Raw genomic sequence first — 20,657 nt, 5'->3', positions numbered from 1 at the left:
TTCTGTTCCTATTCTATATTCAGTTCTCTTTGCACCCATTTACTGACACAGGGGTCTCATGGTACAGACAGAAGTCAACTACAATTTCATAAAATCTTCTGTGGCATGTGACAAATGCCAGCCAGAGTGATGCTCACATCAGTGAGTGCCAGAGCAGCCCTCTCCTTACCCTCACAACAGTCCTGCCACAGGCGGAGGTCCACGGCAGGAATCTCCTCACAGCTGACCATGCCCTGCAGGTATGATGCCACCTGGAACACATCTCTCTGCAGCTGCTGGATGTGGTCACTGTTGTCACAGATGACACGAGCCAGGGACGCCTGTCTGATCTGAGTCAGCTGTGCCGGCGTGAAGACTCCGGGGTTCTCATACCAGAATCTGCAGTGGGGTGTAATCACAGTATGACTCAGGACTGGGAGAGGAGGGAGGGAGTGAGTGAGTGAGTGAGTGAGTGAGTGAGTGAGTGAGTGAGTGAGTAAGTGAGGTTGGGAGAGGAAAAAGAGCTCCCTGACATCTGTGTGGCATCACCCACACCCCTGTAAAATGAGCGTCTGCTCTGGTGTCAGGTGGCTGCAAACACAGACGGCATTTCCTGAGCCCACAAACCCCTGTGCTCCTGCCCTAAGTGCATCACCAGGCAAAGACATCTCATTCACACAAGCAGCAAACAAGGATTAGAAAGAAGCTCCTGTGGACATTTTCTAAGATTTTCACAAGATATTGGGAACATCCTCAATGATTCCCAGTGTTCTGCAGTGAAATGAGAATCATTAAATCAAGAAATAACACCTTGACTGTAACTGTGACAAGTGTTTTTGCAAATACACTGGAAGGAGAATGCTGTTCCTCATATTGAAAGAAAATAAATAATAAAACATTACAGATTCTGCTTCTTCCTGTAGAGTGAAAAACCTCCCAAAGAGAATACCAAAGGATTTGGGATTATTCCAGTGGCAATACCTGTCTCCATCCCTCAGCCTTCTGAACTGAGTTGTTAACAAGCACATCAGTGTTGGTCCCACTCTGGTCCCAGGGACAAGATCCTCCACCATAAGTGCTGGAAACAGGTCAATATTTTTGGTAGTTCCATATAAACTGCAGGATATTAAAAAAAAAAAAAAGTTAAGAGGCTTTCAAAGAGTGGTGATAATATAAATCTGATACCAACATAGAAATGTGTGTGTCAGGAACTCTGCTGGACAATATTTTTAATGGTTTTATCTAAAAGACAATAGGATAAAGACCTGCCTGGGATGAGGCAGCCAGGGCAGATAGGATGCAGTTTAGTCTGACTGGAAAATAGCTCCAAGGCTCAATCTGCTCCCAAAGTACACCACAGCAGTGCCTGACAACATTCCACCCAGAACCAGACTGATCACTTGGAGAAACCTCATTTGTCTTACCCCATTGTTAAACCTCGGTTATTACCCTATCTTAACATCTCTGGGGGGCAATATCTGGGAAGGTTGTTCCATGGGTAGAAGCAGGAACTTTTCACTGACTGGTCTCCAGTAATTTTGATACTTCCACATCCAGGCTACAGTACCTCCTGAGCTTTTCTCTGATCTCCAAGTTCTTTATCTCATTTCGGAGGTCCTCAAACTCCTGCGCAGAGGAGAGGTTGCAGAAGACCCTGAAGTCATTGTAGGGTGGGATGCCGTGGTCTCGCCCTCTCTGGATGTTGATAGCAGCCAAGTCCAGCGACACAGAGTGTGCCATGGAGAAGAGTTTCTCCGTCAGCTCCATGTTGAGGAGTTCAGAGGGCACCCGCATTTTCCCAGGAACCCCAAACAGCCCACGGAGGAGGGGGTCAATCCCCCCCTCCTGCATGATCCTGAAAGGGGAGAAGAAGGCCTTGTGCAGGGGGATGTGGCCTTGTCGGATGGGCTGGAAGGTCTCGTTCAGCCGGTACAGGATGGGATTGATCAAGGTGTGCCCGAAGCGGAAAGCGGCCGTGGCAAAGGCGTTGAGAATCCCCGCGTTGACATTGGGGTCGTAGCCTTTGTACTCACCCAGCATCTTCATCCCAGCCTCCCCGAGGACCTTGGGCAGCCACTGGGCATAGGTGATGTGCTGCATCTGGGCACCCACAATCTTCCGCGCCTCGTGGTACAGGAGGTCCCCGTCCCAGTGCGGGTTGAGGGCAGCCAGCTCAGCGGCAACGCGGTTGTGCTCCCTGAACCACAGCGTGTGCATGGCCGTGAGCCCCAGCTGCTCGTTGGCACGGTGGTCTCCTGCCAGGAAGCACGGCACGGGGCTCTCATTCTCATCCCTCATGCACTCCGTGGGTGGCCCCACGGCAAAGGGAAGGAGGTGCTTCCCCGAGCTGGGGACAACTGGCCCTCGCTTCAGCAGCCCTTTCTGTCCGCCCAGATCCCGCAGCTCCCGCGATTCCTGCTCCGTGCTACCGTAAACGTTGGAGGCGTCGATGTAGGATGTCAGGTGGTTGATCTGCTCCCTGGCATAGACAGAGTTCATCAGCAGGGAGGTCATCCCGCTGCCACACACGGGGCTGGAGCGCACAAAGAACATGCAGCGCCCGTTCCGCACGCGGGGGTCGTTGGCAGGGACGGTGATGGAGAAGCAGGGAGGGTCATTGCTGCACACCTCGCTGCAAGGGGCTCCGTCTGAGAAACGGGACATGCTGATGGCTGCCACCGTCTGGTCCATGTCGTGGTCCAGGAACTGGCCCCACTGCATGAGCATGTGTGTGAACTGGTCATCAGGGGTGATGGTCTCTGTCCCGATCATGGCAGTGGAGACAAGGCGAGGCAGAGGAAGGGGCAGGTCCCTGGCATCTTCTGCCAAGGAAAACCCTCGGGGGAGGTTAAATCCATTCTGGTAGGCTGGTTTGAGGAGCCTCTGGAAGGCTGTGAGGGATGCACCCCACATGGGGTGCTGGAGGTTGTTACAAGAGCCGTCGTGGGTCCTGTACTTCTTGTGGAAGCAGATGTCGGAGCAGTTGGGCGTGCGGCGGTGGGCGGAGCAGCCCGACAGGTTGGCAATCATGGTCAGGTAGTGAGGGGACACCAGGTCATTGTAGCGATAGCCTGCAGAGGGAAGGGCAGAGCACCAGGTCAGGCATCAGCTGCAGCCTCCTGATTCCCACTGTCCCATGGAATGGCTCTGTGTGAAAACCCCTTTCAGGATGGGCATGGGACAGCCGGCTCTTTGAGCGTGATGTTGCTGTGGAATTTATGGGAAGCAAAGGAAGCATGGGATCACATCAGGCCCACAAAGCAAAAAAGAAAGCGAAAAGAGTTTAACTGCGCAGAGCTGGAAAGCAGAAATGTTGTGACTGGCAGAGGAAGCTATGGGGGTGGTCTTGGTCTCTATTCTAGGTTTATTTTATGGCTCCCTGGGTTATTGCTGCCACCACGAGCTCCATCACCCACCCAAGCTCTACGTGACGAGCAGCAGGAAGCTGTGGGTGACTGCCAGGGCGCTGCTGGGCCGTGTGAAAGAGCTGAATGATGCTGCATTGTGTGGATGCTGACAGGGCAATGAGGAGGAGAGGCTGGCAGTCCAACCAGCCCAGACCAGACCTGCTGCCTGGAGAGAGACTTCTCACATTCTGGAATACATCCAGCCAGGAAAAAATATTTACAGGCCCCAAACACACATGCCTGCTCCATGATGAATCACACGTATAGGCAGAAGCACACAGTGTACGGGAATGTTCGCTGTATATCAAGGAAGTGCCAGGTAGGAAGTTTTGGGGTCCAGCTGCTGCATGATTGCCTCATTAGGTATTTTTGCTGTTACATTACTTTGTTGTTTGCTATCTTAGCTCAAAAGAAAGAATCTGAGTTGCTGGGACTTACCTGAGTTTGTAGCTAAGAGGTCAAAGAAGCAGAGACCAAAAAGGGATATCCCACTTCCTCTGTTACAGCACCCAAATACCTCAGAGTTCCCAGCGCTGTTCTCGTTGCTATTTGGAGGGCAGGAAACATCTCAGACCATGTTGTTGAGGGTCTGAACTTCAGACCCACAAGGATGCTCCTTTATCAGTTAGATGGTTAATATTTTTTTGAGGAATAGGGCTTTTATAGCCATCTAAGAAACCTTTACCAAAACAGGGAATTAAAACATTTTCCTGGGTATCAAATTGGTTCAGTGAATACAAGACCAGCCCTTCAGCTGTTAAAAAAAACTGTGAGATATAGAAAGAATTGCCAGCCAGACAAAACATTTCTTGATATACCCAACATTTATCTGGATTTTTGATATACCACTGTACATTTTAAACTTCCTGGATATCTCCACATCTACACAAAGTTAAGGGAAATTAAATCTCTCCTACCTGTGACATTCATGTCCACAATCAGCCCTTGCTGCACGTGTTCCTGAATCAGCTGCAGGGTCCTTTCAAAGATCTCCCCTGCCCTGGCTGTCTCGATGGTGTAGGGGTCCCTTGGGTAGCGGAACAGAGCCAGGAGGTCATTGGGAGTCTTGGGGCGCCTATTTCCAGGAATTAAAAGTGATGCAGGATCATTAGAATTAATCAGCTCTGCTCAGGGCAGTGAGAGCCTACAAGCAGCAAGAGTCAGGTTCTAAGCTGGTCTATTGCTTGGTCCCCAAATGAGTGTGTGAGAGCAACGTGGCTTGCCTGCACATTGCAGATGATTAAAGAAAGGATATTTTTCCCCAGGAAAATGCACATATTTAATTCCCTCAGTTTCTCTTTTTTTTTTTTCCTGTGATATTAATTTATTTTTTCACTTTTCAACAGCTGAAACACAGAGGATTTCTGGCTTAATACAGGCTATCCATCCTTCCAATAAAAACATATATTGGGGTAGAAAAGGAGGGAATCATATTCACTCGAGAATTTATTTTTTATTGAGGAAATGGTTGGAATTTTTATATTATTATTTCTGCTCACCCTCCACAAAGTCAGTTGCATTCATAAAATGACTCCTCTGATTATTTTCCTTTTTATTCACTATCTCCAGAACCAACTCCAGCAGACAAAGCACAGCTAGAAGTGACATAAGAGATGATGCTCGTGCATCTCATTTTTCCAGAATCCCAAACCTGTTGGGAAGCTCTATCACATCCTACATGGTGCAGCTTCAACCTCCAGCAGTGGAAACAATCCCCTAGCTTTCCTTTGCAGGTTGCCAGTGATAAAATGAGCAAGCTTCATTTCTTGTGGGTTTTTTATCACTTTTCTTCCTCAGGCCCCAGCTCGAGGCACTTCCCACACTTACTTGCTGAAGAGCTCGGTGCGTGTGGAGTTGATGGCGTGGTCCACGCTGCTGATGGCCTCGCGCAGCGACGTGGCCACAAACGTGTCCCCGCTCCGACCCACGTCCGTGGCTGCCCAAAGCACAGAGAAACAACAAAACAGCCTCAGTTTGCTTCGATATTAATCAGCCCTCTCAGCTCAGGAAAATCTGTGCACCAGAGCGACCTCAGTGCAGAGCAAACCTCGGTGCAATATGAACGGCATTGCTTTATTTTTTAAGACAGATATTCTGAAGAATGTGAACTGCCTGAAAAGGAAGGTGACTTTTTCAGATGTCCGTGGACACACATTCAGAGTTTTCTCCTGTACAGCTTTGCAAAAAAAACAATCTGTTTTGGTTAGTGGTTAAACTGCAAAAGAAAAAAGTAAAAATCACAGTGAGTTAACCAAAAATAATATGTTTGCTTCCAACAAAGGTACTTCTCAAATTAATGAAATTAATTTAAACATATTGCTTATACATTAATTCTCTGTTTGTGGAACACTTATTATTTGCATTAATTAATAGATATTTATGATAATAATATTTCAATCTTAGCGTTATCACATCTGCTACATCATTTTAAATCAAAAATACCAGAGTTGTTGGAATACCTTCAGAAGTAAAGAGATCACTTCTTTATAATTACTACAGGATGCATTTTTTAAGCCAGGGCCTTTGTCACAGTTGAACAAACCAGTTCCCAGCTGGCTACTGGTGTATGCTACAGCCAGCTGGTGAATGAAGCACCAACCAAGAATAAACCACTGAAATTAACTCAGGGGTTATTTCAGACAACAAAGGCATTTCTGACCATTTTCAGCTTCTTGCTTACAATCCCTGTACGGAAAATGTTAGTAAATTCTTCTAATAAGTGAGCAACTATCTATTCTGGCTACGGCTGGAACAGCTCTTTACTTATATCTTAAACTTTTTTGCTTGCCTTTGATTTCTTTTTATCCTTTACCATTTTTCTTACCCTGTAAGAGGTTCAATTTCCACTCCTGACCTCTGGTTTGACCAGCAGAGGAGAACTACTCCTCCTTGTTCATTACAGCTTCCCTAACACAGAGCAGGAGGTGGAAAACCAGACTTAGCTTCCATTCCCAAGGGGGGTACACAGTCTAAGGTTGCACTTGATGATCTTGGAGGTCTTTTCCAGCCTTACTGATTCTGTGACTCTATGATTCTATGACTGAGCAGACATTTTAACCCCTTATTTGCAGCAATGATGTTGTTCTGCTTCTCCCTTCCCTGCCATGTGAGGTTTTGGTCAGATGATGATTTGTGAGCACGTTGGCACATTTTAATAAATTTCTCCCTCCCAGCAGAGGCAATAACTACACGGACACTGACAGCTGGGCTTGCAGGAGGAGGTTTAAGACAAGACCTTTGGCTTTGCAGGGAGCAACTGCAGCTCAGCTGAGCAAACAGCAAGGGGCAGCAGCTGGGAGCTTTCACAACGAGGTGACTCCAATCCAAGGGACCTGTCTGCAAAGAAGCTGAAGAAATAATTTCTTACATAATTATCTACTCAAAGTGTAGCTGTCAACAGAGCACAGCACCTCCTTACAGGGGAGCCAGAGCGGGCTCAGGGGAGATACGGTACCGGTGATGGTGAGCTGCATGGCACTGGAGGTGAAGCCAAACGGGTTCCTTGCTATGCACTCGTATCTGCCCTGGTCAGCCACACCCAGGTCCTGAATGGAGAGGGTCCCATCCTGGCTGATGTGGAACTTGCCACTCTCTGTGATCTGGATGCCCTCCTGTTGCACCAGCAAAAGACAGAAGCTGTGTCAGAGCACGGAAAGCTTCCCACCAGCCCAGCCTCCAGCCTGCTCAGCAAACCCAGGGATGGATGTGATGAACAAATGTGGCCACCAGATGTTAGCATTGCTCTTCCAGAGAAACCAGAGAGCAGTCTGAGGACACCTGTTCCTGCTGTGAGGAGGTCCCTGCTCGGCTCCTTCCTCTGACCCACAGGTTGTCCCCACAGGTTGTCCCCACACAGATACCCCACACAAATAGGCTAGCTGGAATAACTCCCAGGCCCTGATGCTTTCACAGAAGTTTCATGGTACAGAAATAAGTTGAAATGTTTCCTCTTTTAGGACAGCCTGAAACTGATGGATTTTTGCAGGCCTTGATCTGCAGATCCCAGCTTTTGCTGGCTCTGACAGCATCACTCAAACCCAACCTCTCAGCCAGGCTGGTGGCAGAAGTGACTTTAAATTTACTTTTTTATTTTCCTGATTCTTAACATCTTTCTGCTGCCCTGCCACAACCTAAATCTTGCTCTGCTGCCCTCTCAGGGCCTTTCCTTCTGCTCCCACTGCTGGCTGAGCCCACAGAAAGCTGCAAAGAAGGAAAGCTGTTTCACCTCCCACCAATATTGTGGGGTAAGTGTGGCTCAAACATTTCTGTCCCTGACTGTGCTCAAAGGCAGGGCAGGTAACAAGGGAGTTCCCAAGTGTTGTACTACAGAACAGCAGGAGAAAAGTCAGAAGAACTTCATCTAATGAATTCTTGGAAAGAGCAGTCAGGCTGCTGTGTGATTTTGAGGGCTCGTGGCTTTGCCCTGTCAAAGCTGAAGCCAACAAGCATCATTCAACACCATCAGCAGGAATCCTGGATATAAAGACAAACTACTTAGAAAAAAAAAAAATCAATTTTCAGGTTGTTTATTTTTTTCCCCAGGAATCAAGTACTTATCCTGGAATGTCACTGGCTTCAAGTGACTCTTTTGGAAGGAAGAACAGGAGAATATTTACTGCAAGGCTTTGAGCCTGAGAAACTGCAATGTTCTCTTAAAAAACCCAAATCAGTGGAAATGTTGGTCTTTATTCACACGTATTGCAAAACTAATGAAGCTGTGAGGGGAGTTGAAGGAGGGAGTTGTTTAATTCTCCCCCAGAGGAGCCATCCCTCTCCCCAGGGATGTGCAATCACCACGTACCTTGACCCAGGTTATGGTGGGCCGAGGGTCTCCCTGGGCAGCGCAGGAAATGGCAACGTCCTGGCCTGTCTCTGCCACCAGGTCCTGGGGGGGACGGAGGAACACCGGGATCACTGTGCAACACAGGGGAAAAAAATCACTGGGGTGAAAAATGCATCAAGGAAAATAGAGAAACCTGTGTGTAAAAAAAACCAAAACCATTTCAGCACGGGAAACAGAGAGCTGCTGAGCTGCTGCTCTTGTAAGGGCTCTGCAGAGGGGCAGCAGCTCGCCCTGTGCTCTCTGTCTTGCTACCAAGCTCTCTTTTCACAAATTCATGTAATTTATGTTCATTATTTTCTGCTCCTCTGCATCTCCACTTGGGGCATTTACACAGGAATGTGCTGCACCATTTAAAATACTTAATTCAAAGGCTTTCTAGAAAAGATGCTCCAGCTGGAGCAGGGGTCATGACTTGCTTCAGGAATTATTGGATGAGGCTCTCTCAAAGTGTTAGTCAGGCCAGATTAAGTAATTATATTGATCTTGCTGGTCTTAAAACATTCTATGACTTCTGTGCTTGAAGCTTCAGTAATTTCATGCTTCTAGAGAGTTTCCTTCCCTCCAGTCTGCCATTAGTAAAACCCTGTCCTGTTTATGAATAAGAAGGGAAATTTGCTTATTTAAGAGAACAATTTATAAGGAAAAAAAAAAAAAAAAAGCAAAAGCTTTTAAAAAATTAAGAAAAAAAATTAAGCTTTAATTAAGCAAAATTAAAAAAAAAAAAGCAAGACACATCCCTGTGTGTCTTGTGTTTTACAGAGTCTTGATTTTAGAAAACCTAAAGTTAGATTGAACCTGGTAGGGAATGCGTAAGAGTATTAAGTATAAAGAGCCAGAGTTAAACATTTGCTAGAAGAAAACATTATGTTTTGCAGAATATTTTACTTGAAAAAGAATTTTACAATTAATTCTATAGGAAACACAAAATTTTAAATATATTTATATATATATTATATATATATATATTTGTAAGGATTTAATTAATACACTTATTTTTGTTTTAAATTATCCAGTTTTTCCTTTACCAAAGGAATTTTCTCAATGACAGCTCCCAGACTGCAGCAGCCTATTCCAATTTGCAAACCTTGGCTCTCAGTAAACCTCTCTCACACTTCCCACCAGCTGATGGAGCCCTCATGGCCAGACATCCGCTCCCGGCGAAGAGCAAAATCCCATCCCATAGGAGAGGGGTGAGATGGTCATTTACCATAAAACCAAAGTGCCACCACACCTCTGCCAGCCCCCCGTGCCCAGCTCACCTCGCGGGGTGACCGAGAGCTGCGCGGCGCGGGTGGCGACGCCGATGGCGCTGATGGCGTGGCACTCGTACTGCCCGCGGTCGTGCAGGGCCACCCGGCCCACCCGCAGCGTGCCCGTGGACAGGACGCTGTGCCGCCGGTCGCTCGGCAAGGGCCCACCTGGGCGGAGGAGCAGCTCGTTAATTCCCGTTAATTCCCGTTAATTCTTGTTAATTCCCTCTGACAGTCCTCATGCCATCGACACCAAAGGGAGCTTTGTTTTTATGTGTTCTTCACATCTACTCGTGGTTCTGGAGGATGTTAGTGGGTCGTTATAGAGTTTCCTAACTCCAGCACTTTTCCTACTGGACAAATTCCTGAGGGCCAGTTCTGATCTTGCTTCTTATGGGAATCGAGGACAAGACCCCTTCCCAAGACACGTCCTCATGTATTAGACAAAAACAACCAGCAAGGAGGGAGGCTTCAGAAGGGGTTGAAACAAGAGGGGGAATTACTCCATTACCTGTGTTTCTAACTGGGGATTCTAGTCAATGATGCTAATTTGCTGAACTTATAAATCTGTACTTGCCCCATGTCACATGAGCTTTGCCACGTGTGCATTTCCAGCACATTTTCAGTGTGTAATTTGCCATGTTTGCAAGGATGCCTCTGGTTAAAGACCTGCTTTTGTATTACTTCCTATATTAATATTGTCTCAGAGGTGTTTTGTGCTGTTCCTAGATTTTGAAGGCATCACCATCACTGGAGGAGTCTGTGTGATAGTCACACATTTCATTCCCTTCCCAGCATCAATTGCCCTGAAATATCACCTTTACACACTGAGTTGTCTTGTCTGGTCAGCTGGGAAGAGCTAGAAGATTTTTTCCTTCCTTCTAAGTATTTTCTTAGTGCAACCTGCAGATTTTTTGACCCCTGATGGATAGCAAATCACCAATTATCCAAAATCTCTGCTTCATCAAATAAATGAGAACATTTGGTATTGCCTTGCTAAATTTGTTGGTCTGATTTTTTGGTTTGGAAACAGTTGTTTCAATATTTTCCCTGTTTCAGGAGAAAAGCTGAAAACTAAACTGCTTTAACAGACCCAGATAAAATTATCAAAATTTGTCAGGTTATCAACTTTTTTTATATATGTACTCAATTTTCATCCATTTATTCATTCTCTGCTTATTCATCCCAAACACTAAAACCCCCCACACTCTCAAAAGGCTTTGAGATGAGCAATGCTTCACCACTTCCCCTCCTCTTGTCTTGCTTTTAGCACGTGAAAGGACTGTAAAGCTTGGTTGACTTTTTTATTTATGGAGTGCTGAGTGCAAACCTGGTTACAAAGCAGTTATGAACCTTGCTTCTTGTCACTGTGCTCCTTTCCACGTGCCTAAGATATATTTTCTGAGAAGTGGAGGAAAACAGGTTAAAGGAGATGGAGAACATGCTGGCAGAGCAGAATTTCAGCTGGTCCTTCTTAACTCCACGTCAGGGCCATTGCTGTGGAAGCTGGAACACAATACCCACAAACTCTCCACAGCCCTAAACCATTAATTATGGCTTGTGAAGCATAAGGAAAAGTTGGAGGACCTCTGGGCCAAGCATTACTGGCTTCTGTCCCAGAAAGTGTTGGATGAGATCAGTTCAGTGGAGCCAGCATTAACAATTATTTGAGACTTTAAAAGTTCACCACCACCTGTTGTCCCCAAATCCTTTTTCCTAAGTTAAAACTCTGAGGAGTGCCAGTGAATGGTGCCCTTCTGCAATGTGCTCCCCAAGGGCAGCAAATCAAGGACAATGACACAGAGCTGGCACATGGTGGTGGCACTGCAAAAGGAAGTGGTGGAATTATCATCCCCAGAAGTGTTAAAAAAAAAAATGCAGATTTGACATTTAGGGACACAGTTTAGTGGTGAACATGGCAGTGTTGGGTTAAAGGTTGGAACTGATGATCTTAGAGCTCTCTTCTCACTCAAACAATTCTGTGATTGATATCCACTGACCTGGAGTGTCCAGACCTTGCCTTTCAGAGCAGGTGGGAAGCCACTGCAGGAAGAAGTGTGAGGTTTTCCATGGGTTTGACACTGATGAAAACCATCACACTTCTTCCTTGTAGAAGAGACCCAAGATGCTCCTTCCTCAGTGCTTAACACCATCCTTGGTGATCTACAGCACAGCTCCTCATGGGACTGGGTCTGTGCTGGTCACAGTTTGTCCTCTGCCACCACTGCAAGCCACCACCCTGGACCAGCAGCTCAGCTGTTCCCACCCACACCCCGTGGATGATGGCAGGGAGAGAGAAACCATGAGTCAAGTGGGGCAGTACCTGCCCTTGTCCAGGTAATCACTGGTGGAGGGTGACCCTCAGCAGAGCAGGGGAAATCCACGCTTTGTCCCTCAGTTACTGTCTGATCCGTGGGAATGACGAGAAACCTGGGAGAATCTGGAAGGGAAAGCAGTGACTGAGCAGCAGGAAACAGGCAGCAAACTCAGGGAGTTCATGGGAGCAGAACCAGTCATAAAACTCAAATACACCCTGCTGGCTGAACACTGTGTCCCAGAAAGAAATGTCACAGGATCTTCACAGGACCTGGGAGCCCTCACCTTGCACTATGATCCTTGCTGTGGCCTGGATGGATCCCTCGGAGTTGCTGGCATTGCAGTTGTACTGCCCCTGGTCCGAGAAGGTGACGTTCTGAATGAAGAGCCCTCCAGAGCTGGTGATGGTGAAACGGGAATCCTGTGGCAAAGGGGAGCCCGTGCCAAGGGTCCAGCTGATGCGAGGAGGGGGATGCCCAGAGACCCCACACTCCAGGGTGACACTTTCCCCAATCAGTACTTCAGTGTTCTGTGGCTGGATCACAAAAGAGGGCTTGGCTGGAAGGAAAGGAGAGCCTTAGGAACCAGCTCTGCTGCCTGCTCACTGATGGACACAAATTGCTTGGACTCCTCTGCAACCCACCCTGGTTCTTCCCTCACATCCAAATCCTCGCTGTGAGCAATGCCCCAACATCTTCCTTCCACCTCCTCACACCCACTCACTCAGTGCTGGGGCATCCCCATGCCTGTGTCCCCTTCACCCTTGTGCTGCAGAATTCATCCCAGACTTCAAGCTCCCAAATTACCTTCAATCCCTTTTCTCACTCCAGAGGGAACCCCTTAAGCTCAGGCCTCGCTTGGCTGTCACCACTCTCCCTCAGCACACCAAGAACATCTTGGCACATACAAAGCTTGGACAGACTGATTTATCTCCACTCCCATCCCCATCCCCAGCCAGGTCATAAAGGGGTGCACAAAGCTCAATTACATGGGGTGCCAAAATAGCGCAGCACAACTTCCTGTGTCTTCACCTCCCCAGCAATGTTCTTGGCCATGCACTGGTAGACGCCTTTGTCCGACTCCTTGGTGTTCTGGATCATCAAGGTACCATCTTGCAACAGGTTCAGGCGGTTGTCATCTTTCATGTCAATCTCATTGCTGAAAAAACAGCCACAAACAGGCAAAATCTGAAAGGAAGGAAGACTGGTGGTTCCCCCTGGGGGATCTGGGGGCTTTGCATGGCACTAATTTGGTGTTTCTGGGAGCTATTTTGAGACTTCATGAAATTTGCAGCAAGAGTTCTGATTCACAGCACTGAACTGCAGCTCCAGCTCTGATTTGCTCCCTGGGTGAGCTGCTCTTTCTCTCCCTGCTGATTACACAGGACATTTACAGCTCATCAGGAGAGCACGCTGTTCCCGTGTCACAGCATCGCTGCCATTGTCAGGGTGTCCTGGCCCAGAAAGCCTGTTCTCCTCACTCACTAAATGCAAATTTAACAATGAATTAATATTGTTCTTGTTTGCAACCTTTGCTATTCAAACTCGAGTCTCAAGGGCCTCAGAGGAGCAAAAAGCTCTGAGAAGTCACCATGGGACCCTAACACAGCTTGGACTCCAACCCAGCCCAAGATCTGTGAAACATCTTCCTTCTTTCTGCAATGACCTGCGACTCCTGGATCCCAGCCTGTGGCAGGAGGTCCCAGTGCTGCATCCCATTTGTCCCAGCATGAAGGACTCTTGGATGTCTGCAGATGATAGAAAGGGAAGAAGGGACCTCTCTCCCCCTAGGACAAAGGCTGAAGCCACTATGCAATCTAATCTGCTTGCTGGGCATTTATTTAATTCCCCTGGTGTCTCCTCACTCCAGCCATATCTCATTTGTTGAACATTTATTATCATTACCCTTCTTACAATGCTGTCTTTGGGAGCCTGCCAGCATTTCCCTAACAAAACCTTCCTTCCAAAGGGACTTAACTCAGCCATAAACTTTTGCTCTGGGCTGAAACTCTGCCTGGTGGGGGGTTTGCTGAAGATGCATACATTGATCATTTATTAATAACCAAGCCCTGCTCAGGCTTCACCAGACAAGAAGCTCGTAAAGCAGCAAAGCAGCTTCAGTTCCACAGTAGGCACACAATATTTTATTGTGTAGCATTTCCCAGAACACTCTGGCACATAACCTATACACGAATTTGCAAATTCTGTCCTTCAGTGGAGCACAGCAATGTTTCCCTTTGGAAAGAAACCTCATACCTTAGCACAATCAGCCTTCAGTGAGAAGCATTTCAGCAGTTAACAAATGGCAAGCATGGTGGCTGAGAGCAACATGAAAGACTCATTTTATTTTTTTCCTGATCAAAAGACAATTGCTTTCAGCCTGCAGAGTATGTTTATAGGAAAGTTATAAGCTCTTGGAATCCATTACAAACACAGATGAAGTATTTCAAATGCAGATGAAAACACCACTTGGATTACATGGTCACCATAGAATGCTGTTAAAAGGAAGGTAAATATAACCCATGAAATAACCATTTCTTTTTTATTTTTATTTTTTTAATGTTGTGTGAAAAAACTTCTGTAATTACAGGCAGGCACTGAAGAGCTCAGTGCTTGAAAACCTTTGCCATCCCAGGGCTCCTTGCATGTGACTTACTTGTTGTGCAGCCAAATAATGGCAGGCTTTGGGTTGCCTTCTGCCCTGCAGGTGAAATAAACTGTGTTTCCCAAGAGCACATCAACGTCGTGGGGTTCTGAGGTTATTCGAGGTCTCTCTGCAAAACACCATTTGAACACAACCCAGTCCAAAGCAGCACAAAACCACCCACAGCCCAGCTGGGGTGTGGTGGGGCACACAACACCCATCCTGCAATGCCCCAAGAAACAGGCACCAGGCACAGCAGCATCTGCTCAGAGCCACCCCAAAACTCACTAACACCTGCAAATATCATGAAGGAATAGCATCGTTCACCTGTAAATGCCCTGGGGAGTCGTTGCTGTCCCTATTCCCACTATGTTGGGCAGTGGATCAGTTCCCACAGAGCTGACTGTACAGTGGTTCATTACAGAGCTGGTCCCTGTCTCTCCCCACAGAAGCAAAGAAGTCAACAGCATCCTCACTTGGGTTGTTTCTCTGTCCTTGGCAGCCTGCAGCTCCCTGCTCCACCTGAGCGCAGAGCCAGCTCCCTGCAAACCACAACACTTCCTTCCCAACAGGATTTCACTCATTATGGCCCTAATTCATCATCCTATCCCTATCCAGCCAAGCTTTTCACTGTGTGCTTCACTTTGAGATGTAGTCAAGCACCAAGCAAGTTAAACATTAAAAGGATGTGCTAAAATAGGGAGGAATTTATGGACAAGCCCTGGAGTACTTGATCTTGGTTCAGCAAAAGGCTTACCCATTTCACAATCTGCATGTTCATCAGTAATGCAGTAAAACCTAAAACTGAGAAGCTGTCACCTCCTCCAGTGGAAGGTCAGTGTCTCACTCCTCAGACCACAAGCTAATGGCTCAGAATAAATCCCCGAAGGCAAACCCAGCGCAGCCCAAACCCAGCACAGCCCCACAGTACCAGGGCAGATTTGCCCCTGTGGCTCACAGCTGCTCAAAGCCATGGGTTAATGGTACCAGCAGCTTTCAGACTGACTCAAATATCAGCCACCTGCATGGGTAGAGCTCTGTGTTGAACTCTGTATCATTTGTCTTCCCAGCTGGCACACCACCAGAGCGAAAGCCAAATGCCAGCAAAATCTTCCCACCAGGTGCTCTGGCTAATTTGACAGACACCCCACTGTGTTTCCATGCCTAAACCAGAACAAATTTGCACTAACAGCTGTACTGTGGCACTGGGAGTGTGTTGGGGACAGCTTGTTGTGTGGCACAGCCACCCCATGTGTCCCCAGCTGCTTTCCCTAGACCCTTCCTATCCCACTCTCCTTGAGGTCATGGATCCTTTTGTGCCAACTCAATTCTTTGCATGGCTGTGCCCTAAATTAAACTGTGAAATGGTCAAAACTTAAAATAAAATAATTAAATCATAAGAGAAAAGCTGAATTGAATGGAGAGCTCTTCAAAATCCAGCTGAGCTCACATTTGGCTCGCAGCAGGGCCATGCACAGCTGGACTGGCATATCCAGGAGGGATGATAACAGCCAGCCCACGTGGGTGAAAATTTCTCAAACTGACTTTACCAGCAGCTAAGCACCATGGAACTGCAGCCAATGTTTGTGCCAACCTCCACTCAAAAATCAGAGTTTTGTCTTACCTCCACTTAAAAATCAGAGATTTGTATTCTTCTATATGAAATAACTAATTTTGGAATTTTTCAGAACAAAATCTAATTTAAAATTCTAAATTTAAAGAATAACAGCCTAACAAAAGACATCAGTTACACCACAGTCAAACACAGCATTCAGTTCCATATCTACTGTGCTCTCCCTCAGGTTTCCAGTCATGTTTCCAGCCTCTGCAGCTCTCCCAGTGCTCCCCTTCTGTTCAGACTAAAGGGTATTTCCTTTGGTTCCTGCTTTAGCCACTGTTGCAGCAGATCCTCTACCAGCCCTACTCTATGCAAAAAGCCAAGACAACACCCAAACCAGAGCTGCCTCAAACACCTCTGGGAATGTCAGCATCCTCCTGCAGCCCCTCTGGGATTTTCCCATTTCAGCAGTGAAGGAGGGAGAAATCGGGATGGCAGCAGAGGGAAGAGGGAGGAAAAGGGCTGGAAGAAGCAATTCCCAGAGCAGAGCCCGGCTGCAGGGGCTGAGGGTGGCTGATGGAGGTGTTTGACCTGGCTCACCGCAGTTGAACTCTTGCGCGGTCAGGGTGACGATGGAGCGGCCGTGCAGGTGGCGCGGAGCCTCGCAGGTGGCCGCGGTCTGGATGCTGCCCTGCTCCGCGTATTTCTTCAGCAGCTCTGCCAGCCACAGCAGCTCACAGCCACAGAACAGGGAGTTGGAGTCCAGCCGCCTGCAACAGCCAGGAAAAGGCAGCTGGGTGCTCATCCTCCAGCTGCCTCCTGCTCCGGGGCACGGGAGGGGACACAGCCCTCCAGAGGGAATGGTCACTGGTGTGGTTTGCCCTGCATTCGATTATATCCCAGAGAAAATTGGAGATATCTCATTGCCATGATGCTTAACTAGGATGCTTAACCAATTAGAAAGATTTAATTGAAAAACTGCCATCAACCATTCCAGTTTCAAATAGAAATGATTCAGTTAAACTGGGTTATGCAGTTTTGGACTACTTGAGACACTGAAATCCTGGGTTTTACCCTGGGATGGAGGTTTCAATCTTTAGTGAATTCTGTAAGAACTGCCTCTGTTACAGCTTTTCTCTTAGCTCTGAAAAAACCTCCCCCTTTATTTATGTGTGGATGGGATCAGGCCCTCTCTGTAACCAGCTGTGAGGGGTTGCAGCATTTCTGCACAACTGGAAGAATTTTTATTACTGCAACACAAGCCTGAACCACAGAGAATGGAGCTCCAGTGACCTCCCAGTGCCCCCAGCCTCTTCCCTGCACTGACCTCGTTCCTATGAGCAGCGCTATCCGTGGGGATAAATAACGAGCAGTGCTATCCATGAGGATAAATAAGGACTACAGGGGGATTAGCTTGTGCCTCCTTCCCCACTGACAGTTTTACAGTCGATGGGTCTGGGCCATTGTGATGGTTTTCAAAACCAGCACAGCCATCCAAAACCAAAAACATAACAAATAAAAAAAAATTAAAAAAAACCCCAAACAAATAAAAAAGGAAGAAAAATCTAACACTTTCAGGGTCACATATTTGAGAATGTGAGATCTCACACAGGGTCATAACTGAGTATTTTATAGACACCCCAGCTTTTTCTCTGGCACCAACAGACAGCATTTCACAAGATATAAAGAGAAGTGAAGCATTTTACCTGCTTGCAGAAATCACTGAGGGCTGCAGTGAGAAATACATTATTTTATTGTACTTGAAAATCATGGCAGAAAACCAAAATTCTTTACCTTTTGCATTTTTTTTTCTCCCAAACACATCATAGAACTTATTTCCAGGGATCATAAAACCAAAGCAAGAAAGAAGTAAGCTTAAGAGACAGACAGGTTATGTGGGAATGGCACCCTGGGGAATTCCTGCGTGGAAAGACAATCATGCCCCTTGGCACCCCTCTGGCTAATTTCAATCTGGAAAACAAGCCTTTTCTTTTATGACTATGATTTTTCTTTCCATGTTAGATACTGATCTACAGACATGTTCAAGGTCATATCCATGACCTGGACTTTCTACATTTTTCAAGGATGTTTTATGGGTTCAAACTGTTGTGAAGACTTTCCAGGAACCTTCATTCCTGTGGCATTATTAAGCTGATTATAATTAGACACTAGCATAAAGAAACTTCTAACTGCTTAAATAAGCTTTCAGGTCCAATCAAAACTGTTTTATAAACTTAGCAGTGACCTTAGAAGTGCAACAGCTAAAAGCTTTGCCAACCAGGCACATTCTTCCTCAGGTCCTGCCCATCTGATGGAAGATAAACAAGTCCTCTTTGCAGGCAATGTTTGTTACTTACAGCCGTTTGAGGGATTCCAGTTGAGAGAATGTCCCTGGATGAATCCTGGAAATCTTGTTGTTGTGCAAGAATCTGCAGTGGGAGAAGCCATGCCAAAATATTATTCAGTATTTGCACTGTGAGGATGCTAACATTCCAGGTCACAACTCAGTTTAAATGCAAAGGCTGCTCATCAAAATGGAGCTCAGTTTTTAAATTCCATGTTTGTTTCCATGAGCTGGAGGGATTTCATCCCTTGGTGGGTGTGATGTAATATGCCAAAGCCGAGAGCGGGTGTGGGCTGGAAACAGTGACTCAGGATGTGATGGAACGGGTTTAAACTGGACCCTTAGAGTTTCTCTGCAAAGAGAGGGGAAAGGGCACAAAATCCCCTCAGATTGGACCCACCCTCTGTTCTCTGGGCCTGGGTCAGCTCCAGTTTTCAAGGGACCTTTTCCTTCCCCTGTGCAGATGACGTGACAATTTTACAAGGGCAGCCATTGGCGTTGGACAACTCCTGCCTTCGACTCCATGTAGTTACTAACCCAAATCCACCAGCAAACCTAATTCAGAGAACAGCCACCTAAACTGGGCTTATCTCTGAACAAAACTGAGGTAAATTCTCACTTTCAGAGTCTTAGCACACACACAAAACTCTCCAGTTCTTAGGGAGAAACCCTGATTGCTCTGAAATGCACAATCTTAGTGGGGACCAAGAGGGGACAATCAACTCCCCATTACCATAATGGTGGGGGAATTTACCTGTGTAGTACAACATCTAAAACTCATAAGAGACCATTGATAGAAGAGATGAAGCAATTTTAATAGGAGGTGGAACAGGAGAGAACACAAAAGCATCACAGCTCGAGTGCAAATGTCTGTGCACACACACGTGTGCACCAGAGCTCAGCTTGGTTGCCCAGCTTGGAGGATAAAAATCCTTCCTTTAAAATTTAAATCCAGAATTTTTGTTGGATCCAATACAGTGACTGAGATCAGCCATGTATTGATCCAGGTCTGAATTTTCCTAGGGGTGTGGGATCCCACAGTTTTATTTCTCTGGCATGTATGGATATAAGGCACATTTCCACATGGCCCAGAAAAGTCTGCTGGTTTCTCCATGGAGCAGGAACCACACATTGTGCTGGTGGCTCCATTACTGCTAGAAGCAATCCTGGGGAGCAGGAGACTCCATTTCCTTACTGCTTTCAAGAAGGATGTGTGTTTTTCTTGTTAGACTTTCTTCTGACTTTATCCCTTTTCCACCCCCTTTTTTTCTCCCTCTGCCCAACAGTGACTAATGTTGCTGACCTTATGCTCAGAGTAAAATTTCACTTGGCTTGACCAGCTCTTTCTGCAGATTTACTCCTATTTAGATGGAAACCTGAACATAACATAAAATGGGAAATTCCCTTCACATCCTCAGTCACCCTTCTACTTGGCAATTATGTAAAATATCTTTCCTTAAAAAAGTTTCTTTCGCATTTTGGAGATCACACTCCATGCTACCAAAATTGCTACACTAAATAAAGGGGTTTCCCCTGTCTCCTCACCCTCTTAGTCCCAAGAAATATCCCATCTTTACTCACAGCCTTTCAAGTTTAGGCAGGTCACTAAAAGTCTCCAGCTCCAGACTTTCCAGGTTGTTGAAATGCAGGTACCTGTGACACAGAAACCACACAGAAATCACACAGAAATCACAGAAATCACACAGAAATCACAAAAATCACACACAGATTGCAGTTTAAGAGACAGAAGATCTTCCCAGGCCAGTCCACCAGTGCCCCCCAGCTGGTCACTGCTCATCTCAGGGCAGGTGGTGAGCAGCCAGAATCCATGTTAGTGTCTCCAGTTTCCACATGCAAACTCAGTAGCCAACACGGCTTTTCTGCTATTACAGAACAATAGTTTTAATTCCACTAAAATCCAGAGTGTGACCTGCCACTCCAGAGTCCATGGGGGCCTCCTGCCTGTCCCAGGTCACCCCTTGCCACCAAGAAAAGAAACTTGGTGCCTGCAGAGCAACTCACCCCAATGCCTGAGCCTCCCTGCTGCAGTGAGCTGTGACATTCACCAGCACAACTGACACATTCCTGACCCTTAGATGGATTTTCTACAGTCCCCAAATTGCCTAAACTGTTCCCCTTTATTTTACACAGGCATAAATTTCACAGCAGACACAGATTAATCACAGATCTACAAATACTCATTCTGCTATTGTAGCTGACTGCATTGAGAAATAATTGCCTAAGCCTCCACATGGCTGTTTGATTTGTAATGGAAGGATTCATGATAAATGGTCCAGTATCAAAGCACAAACTGGGA

At 46.6% G+C, this 20,657-nt stretch overlaps 1 protein-coding gene across 1 annotated transcript in view; it reads right to left on the bottom strand.

The window, feature by feature from the left end:
* Positions 1-20,657, bottom strand: part of LOC107213071 (peroxidasin homolog) — a 43,524-nt gene that overhangs the window by 3,563 nt on the left and 19,304 nt on the right. The window contains exons 5-19 of the mRNA XM_015647101.3: positions 19,922-19,993; positions 18,354-18,425; positions 16,597-16,766; positions 14,451-14,568; positions 12,784-12,953; positions 12,081-12,353; positions 11,803-11,919; positions 9,489-9,647; positions 8,188-8,300; positions 6,841-6,997; positions 5,214-5,322; positions 4,304-4,461; positions 1,547-3,050; positions 961-1,095; positions 170-378 (exon numbers count right to left, since the gene is read on the bottom strand). Coding sequence (XP_015502587.1) covers positions 170-378; positions 961-1,095; positions 1,547-3,050; positions 4,304-4,461; positions 5,214-5,322; positions 6,841-6,997; positions 8,188-8,300; positions 9,489-9,647; positions 11,803-11,919; positions 12,081-12,353; positions 12,784-12,953; positions 14,451-14,568; positions 16,597-16,766; positions 18,354-18,425; positions 19,922-19,993 — 3,536 coding nt within the window. The remainder of the gene's footprint in view (positions 1-169; positions 379-960; positions 1,096-1,546; positions 3,051-4,303; positions 4,462-5,213; positions 5,323-6,840; positions 6,998-8,187; positions 8,301-9,488; positions 9,648-11,802; positions 11,920-12,080; positions 12,354-12,783; positions 12,954-14,450; positions 14,569-16,596; positions 16,767-18,353; positions 18,426-19,921; positions 19,994-20,657) is intronic.

Source organism: Parus major, chromosome 20 (genome assembly GCF_001522545.3).
Source record: "Parus major isolate Abel chromosome 20, Parus_major1.1, whole genome shotgun sequence".
Taxonomy (NCBI): domain Eukaryota; kingdom Metazoa; phylum Chordata; class Aves; order Passeriformes; family Paridae; genus Parus; species Parus major.
The sequence above is the reverse complement of the archived record's forward strand: the minus strand, read 5'-3'. Positions and strand labels throughout refer to the sequence as shown.